The sequence below is a fragment of the Cydia fagiglandana genome, chromosome 17 (assembly GCF_963556715.1).
Source record: "Cydia fagiglandana chromosome 17, ilCydFagi1.1, whole genome shotgun sequence".
NCBI classification, from domain to species: domain Eukaryota; kingdom Metazoa; phylum Arthropoda; class Insecta; order Lepidoptera; family Tortricidae; genus Cydia; species Cydia fagiglandana.
Genome location: NC_085948.1, coordinates 13,414,736 through 13,421,492, shown reverse-complemented (window position 1 = coordinate 13,421,492; position 6,757 = coordinate 13,414,736). Strand labels below are relative to the sequence as shown.

Below are 6,757 nucleotides of genomic sequence, written 5' to 3'. Positions count from 1 at the left end.
ATATAACATTTACGGCGCGATTCGGGAAATGAATTAGATGCACTAGATATGAAATAGTAAAGATATGTGACGTTCCACGGCAAAAGGAACCATTGCCCCGGCTGAATATTGGAGCGGCGTTAATAATAGCGTAAGTGCCAGCTGCCAATAAGGTACCTTTTGCCGTGGAACGTCACATATCATTACTATTTCATATCAATCTAGTGCATCTCTAATTCATTTCCCGAATCGCGCCGTTAGAAACAATAAAATGAAGGTAGGTATTTTTGCATTTTATTGATATCCAGCGAATAGGTATTCATCTACATACATTTAAAATGAAAAACTATTTTCTTAATTGAAAACTTTTATTGCTCAACATTAAAAGTACTTACACCAAAAAACCACTCACTCATTTTAAACAATTTGCCCATGACCGAATTCAACAATAAATTTGCTACAAAAAAGTAAAAAAAAAAACACACAAAGTTATTACAATCTGTTCAAAATATCACATTTCAGCACACATTAGCATAAGCATAGTCTTGGTATCTCGGGTATAAGAAGTTTTGCTGGCAGGCATCAGTCTTTGGCCAGGTGCAATGCTTGCAGCACCAGCTGTCGACCATCGCGTTCCTTCTCCACAACACTTCTAAGGCGATATTCACGGACTTTGTCTCCTGATCCGTGAGCTTCTGTAAGCCGAGGCATCTCCGGATACCACTGCCTCCGATTTCGACAGGGTTCGCGATGAATCTGGCGGCAGAAGAATGGCTTCATATATTCTTGATTTCAAAAACAGTTCACGACGAAATTATAGGTAGATTTTAAACGAAGAATTTACCCGTATACCTATTTCCGGCGATGAAGGAAGGTTGATTGAATTGAGCACCGAGGGACGGAGGATTAATTTGATTCTATTATAATTACGATAAAGCAACGATGGTATTTGTAACTTGGAAATTGTATTCGGGTATGAAAAAAATAACGTCGATCAATTTTCTTAAAGGCTTGAAATCAGTGTCACAGTTGTGTGTGCTAAGTGCCAACTGCCAGTATACGCGCCCACCTAGGTCACACAATCTCCCGCAATGAGATCAGAGAGCTCAAAAGATGTAGTCACAATTAATGTAGAGTCAGCAAAACTATTACCTTAGCACCCTGCATTATAAATAAGCTACCTAATCGTTTTGTTCACTGTACTTTTTACGCGGCTAGTGAATAATTTCAAAGATCATAGGTACGTCATAGTCTACATATTAGCGCATAAACACCATGGCTTAAAAGCTCTTATGAGTAAGGGTCTCATGCTTCTACAAGACCATAAAAGTACAACTTCTACATTTTTAGCATCTTAATAGGACTTACTTAGCTGGTGAGACCTGTTGAACGGAATTCGTCTCAACAAAACCCGTGACTCTGGGTATGTCGACGCATAGCAACGCTTGGGCAACCTGGCTGACTAGCTTGGTCAGCGCATGCGCCTCGCTGAGGTCTGAGCATCTCGCGCAGTGGCCCTCGCAACGCAGTATAGCTTCATCGGCGGACCGGACGCATTGTGTCATGTACTCGGCGGTTTGCTGGGAAGGGGAAGGTGGGATTTAGGAAGATAAAGAAAATGGGAAGAAAGATATGATAAGAATTGGATAATTGTGGGTTAAAGATTACTTTATGTTTTAAATTATTGCTAAATATGAGGATTAAGCTAAGTGTAGTTATCTTATTCTCAATACGACAGAGTTGCAACAGATCAGAAATGAAACGGGAAAGCAGCACTTAAATTGAATACGTGGATATTGATTTTTCTGTTTTTTGATAGCTACTTCTGATATCCCAATGCTATTGCTCACCTAAGTCTTCTGTAAATAATATTACTTAGTACTGTATAGATTATCGTTTGAAAATGTTTAAATGATACCTCGCAAAATTCATAGTAGTCGACGGCCCTAGAAAACAGCGGCACTAAGGATTCTCCTTCCGTGCCTCCAACGCACGGGACCTTCGTGTACCGGGGCTCTAGGCCAAGGGACAACGCGGCCAGGGTGCTGGCCCTCATCTCGGGCACGGCTAGCGAGCCCAGCACTTTCGCTGGGTCGTACCAGCCGGTTGATCTTAGCGTCTGTAATTGTGATTATTTTTAGTTTTCCAACATGATCATGAAAAAATATACTCATCCCAAACTCCCAACAGTGTAGTGCCTACTTCATCTACTCTACCTACTCGTCATCATCATCCTCCTACTCTTTTCTTGTCTTCTCTGGACTATACCTATTAAGTACATTATTGAGATTCACTTTATAAGTAGTAAATATTATCAGTAAAACTAAAGTACTTATACCTATTGTTCATGATCTTGGTAACTTGTAAAAGAGTTTTATCGTTAGATCTAAAAACATTTACAATTAAAAAAATTTAAGGATTTTTGTACTGGTCTTTTTTGGAGCGCAATTTATCTAAGCCTATAAAGATTTGGTGAAGATACGTTCGCAATCCTGAAAATCTAGATTAAAAGCCATCGACTTGACGATAGTGACGGGGACCTAGAAAATAACCTTACATTCGAACAAGCTTGCTCTCGTAAAACGCCGATACCTCAGCGAATTTATGACGGATGGTCAATGAGCGTGTTCGCCGTCCGCTTTTATCTCCTGGCGTGTGTCATTGATCTGTTTACAAGACCATCAATCGGGGTTCGACTGTTATTGGAATATTATTGTGTAGGGGCTCGATTAGTAATGTTATAGTCAGATATGGAATGGAAGGTATTATTTATTCAATCGCTCAAAAAGTGAAGATTATTTTTATCCAGAAATTCGTGATTTTTTAGGAAACTAAATGGAGGATGGGAGAAAGAAGTTTATCTATAAGTAAAAAGTTCCAACGAAGTGGCCGAAAAAAGCTAGTTTAGAATAAACCTGAATAGGGTCACTATAAACTATATACCATCTAAGTATATAACTACTCTTGTGTAGTGCAATTTACCACAATCCAAGCCAGAGCCGGTTAAGTCCATATTGGACTGACCGCCGCAGAGAAAACTCTTGAGCCTCAATCGTGATTCATCGCGATTGCGAATGCATAGAGCTCTATTTGTGTTACCACAAGGAACGACCAGGGAATTTTCTGACATGAATGAAGCAGTTAATATTAATTTCATCTGTATAGTTCAGATCAAACTGACGGAACCCAACAGATTGAAATAACGCGGTTCACTGGGTGTGTAAAATATTTATCATCCAGTGATTGCGTTTGTTTCGCGATAAAAAGGGAACCCTCTGCGGGGGTTAATCCCAATTTTCCCTCTCCTTAATGATTTATGTTATCTTGCTCAGCTCAACCTAGCTTGGAATACTAAATTGCTTCAATTCGCTCTTTCAGCGATTTATTAGGTAGGATTGCTTGGGGAAAAATAACCCGTCTATAATCTTGGACTCAATGTCAAACAAAACTCAACTAAATTAGAGCAACTAGCATACAAGTTTTCTCCACAAGGATACGACTTGTTTAATTATAATTAAGTTTATATTTCGAGACTAGAAACGACTAGTTAGCAAAGCCGTATGAACTCAAAGAGCCAAGAAAGCGTTTCTCGCGTTTGGTTTCTCAAAATTAAGTTGACTTTAATGTTTGGTTTTCGAAGTATATATAGAACTAACTAGCGGTCTAATTATTAGCTTTTTACTAACGAGTTGCGAGATAGGCCAGTTAATAGCTAGGCAAACAGAAATCATGCATATTAGAGCTTTTACGGCTCGTACCATCGCTCTCGCTCATAAACTAAGCATTCTACTACCGAGCCGTAAAAATATTATTGCCTAGGGACTACCGTACTAGCTCGCTATCACGGATAAACAAACAACAGTCTTCCGGTGTAGTCTGCAAATCACCATGTATAAATTAATATATTGAAGCATAAATTTACAAACAAAGATCAAAGATTAAAGTTATGAAACAAACTTTTTAATTTTTTTTGTTACTTAACTACAATGTGGGAACGTAGGTAGGCAACAATAGAATAGGGATTTTCGTAATTGATCTAACTAAAGTTGATGTTTATCAACGACGACGACTATATATAGCATCAAAAATTTAAACAAAATAATCTAAAAACTAATTTGCAAAAGCGGTGCATACCTATTTAAAGATCGGGGAAAATAAGTAAGTAGGGAGAGGGCAATATGCTTTATACATATGATCATAACATTCAAAACAATATCAAAGGTCAGAGAACAATATCAGCCTTGAAAACAGGAACAGAAGATGCTATTGATTATTCATTAATCTGAAATCGTATTTGTAAGAAGCGTAACCTTTTCCGACCTTTTTGACGCTCTTCGTCGATATTGGCTGAAGGGTCGTGACATTTGAGTATGCTTTCATAGGCGAAATTGGATTTGTCGGTAAAGGCCAAACCGCTATTATAGGGACCTATATAATTATAAAAACTTATCAAACAAACTATCGAATATACAGGGTGGAAAGATAAGTCTGGCCCTGGAGGGAAACTACCTTAAATCCTTAAGCTGGCTCATTTTACTTAAAGGAGACATTCCGTTATTTTTAAAAAGAAACAAAACTGCATTCAAAGATTTTTTCTTTTTTCTTCAATTTTGCTTGTAAATTGTAAATATTAGATTTTATGGATATTTTGTACGACAGACGTGTGTAAGACCTAATGTTTCTTGGAGAAACGTTATCTTTAACATTAACTGTACCGACTAGTACAATAAAATTGCGAGTTTTTATTTTTTGGAATTTTTAGTCGGTTCGAGTCCCGGGCGAGGCAAGCGAGTTTTAGAAAATATTTGAATGCAGTTTTGTTTCTTTTTAAAAATAAAGGAATGTCTCCTTTAAGTAAAATGAGCCAGCTTAAGGATTTAAGGTAGATTCCCTCCAGGGCCCGACTTATCTTTCCACACTGTATACCGAACAAATAAGCAGAACATCGATCGGGACAAGAAGAGGAGAACATTTGGCTTTGACATACTTGAAAAACAGAGGGCGAAAAAAACTACTTATCGTATGTTCCTCTTTCCAAATTTAGTTTCAATGATTTGTGTCAGAGAACCAGAATATAAACTGCTAAGAAGATGTCGATCCTTTCCTGTATAATGTCATCAATAATGTGTCCTACTCTTTGAGAAAAGTGCAAACAGTCGCACTTCACAACATACAAAATGCAATCTGTAATTACGACACAAATAAGTAGAATTAACACAGTTCAAAGACAAATCTTGCACACCTCGAACTCTTTTTAGGGTTCCGTACCCAAAGGGTTTACCCTACGGGACCCTATTACTAAGACTTCGCTGTCCGTCCGTCCGTCCGTCTGTCTGTCACTAGGCTGTATCTCACGAACCGTGATAGCTAGACAGTTGAAATTTTCACAGATGATGTATTTCTGTTGCCGCTATAACAACAAATACTAAAAACAGAATAAAATAAAGATTTAAGTGGGGCTACCATACAGCAAACGTGATTTTTGAACAAAGTTAAGCAACGTCGGGCGTGGTCAGTACTTGGATGGGTGACCGTTTTCTTTTTGCATTTTTTTCCTTTTTTTTTTTGCTTTATGGTACGGAACCCTTCGTGCGCGAGTCCGACTCGCACTTGCCCGGTTTTTGTGTACGGACGAGTGACAATCACAACACGCACCGCCATTAGGTACACCTATGCTTCTAGGCAGAGGCGAAATAGTACGAATCTCGTCTCCCTTCCCGGTGTTGCTCTAAGACGAAACAGGAGCTGAGTTTTAAATATTTTAGGTAAATATACACGTCTCGCTGACGGAAGCGGCTCCTAAAACTAGTGCCATAAGGACAAGGCGAAAAATCCCGCGTAAAAATCTTAAAAATCGAGGTTTCGTACTCGACTGTTTCCTCCTCCAAACCCTAACCAAACTTGGAAATCTAAATGATTACAAAATTATCTGTGTCGGACCGTTTTGCTTTTTTGGCTAATTGATATAAGTTTTGAATACTACGCCTCTCATTGCGGCATAGTCAATTAGGCCATTTTGGCCATTTTTGAAGGGCTCTAGCGCCTTAAAAAACAAAAATATAAAAAAAGCAAAACTGTCCGACACAGATATTGACAATATTAATATGTGTTGAAAAAATCATTGCTCTAGCGTCAAAACCCACGGAGGAAACAGTCGAGTACGTTTGTATGGAGAAATGACCACTCCTGTTGGGTCCTAAGGTCCTACTATTTTAAGTGTGTTAAAGCCGTCTATATTTTTTCAGTTATAGTCATACATCGTTATCGCGGGAGCAAATATAAATTTATTAAAGAAGTGGTAAAACAGACTGCCCGTTTAGTAAAAACAGACCTTTCTGCCTACACATTATAAGCCTCCAAGAAGTTCATCATACATAGCACGAAGTTTTTGTTGCATAATGTTCATAAATCTTGCTTTACACTCTGTTAGTAAATAATGACCCGGAATCGACATATCAAATAAATTTTCATGATTTATTTTGTACAACATTATTTAATTTGAAAACACTTTTTCCGAACATTGTCCATGTTACATGTTTAGCCCATTCTCTTAACAGAGTTGCCGATCAAGTTCGTGTTCTTTTTCCAGAAGTTAACCTATTAATTTCAAATGTAAAGAAAGTATTTCGCAAATCTCCGAAAAGAGTAAAAGCATTAAGAGAAATGTTTAATGGAATTCCTTTGCCTCCAAACCCAACAATTATTCGCTGGGGAACATGGATCGAGGCTACCACTTACTACAACAAGTATTTTGATGAAATAAAAAGCGTTATAGACA

General features: G+C 38.0%; 2 protein-coding genes across 2 annotated transcripts in view; both read right to left on the bottom strand.

The window, feature by feature from the left end:
* LOC134672532 (inner centromere protein A) overlaps positions 1–6,757 on the bottom strand; it is a 100,977-nt gene that overhangs the window by 29,385 nt on the left and 64,835 nt on the right. The gene's annotated exons all lie outside the window — the stretch shown is intronic.
* The window catches only part of LOC134672547 (malate dehydrogenase, mitochondrial-like), a 33,222-nt gene continuing 27,808 nt past the window's right edge, over positions 1,344–6,757 (bottom strand). Inside the window, exons 5-6 of the mRNA XM_063530493.1 lie at positions 1,898–2,098; positions 1,344–1,559 (exon numbers count right to left, since the gene is read on the bottom strand). Coding sequence (XP_063386563.1) covers positions 1,344–1,559; positions 1,898–2,098 — 417 coding nt within the window. The remainder of the gene's footprint in view (positions 1,560–1,897; positions 2,099–6,757) is intronic.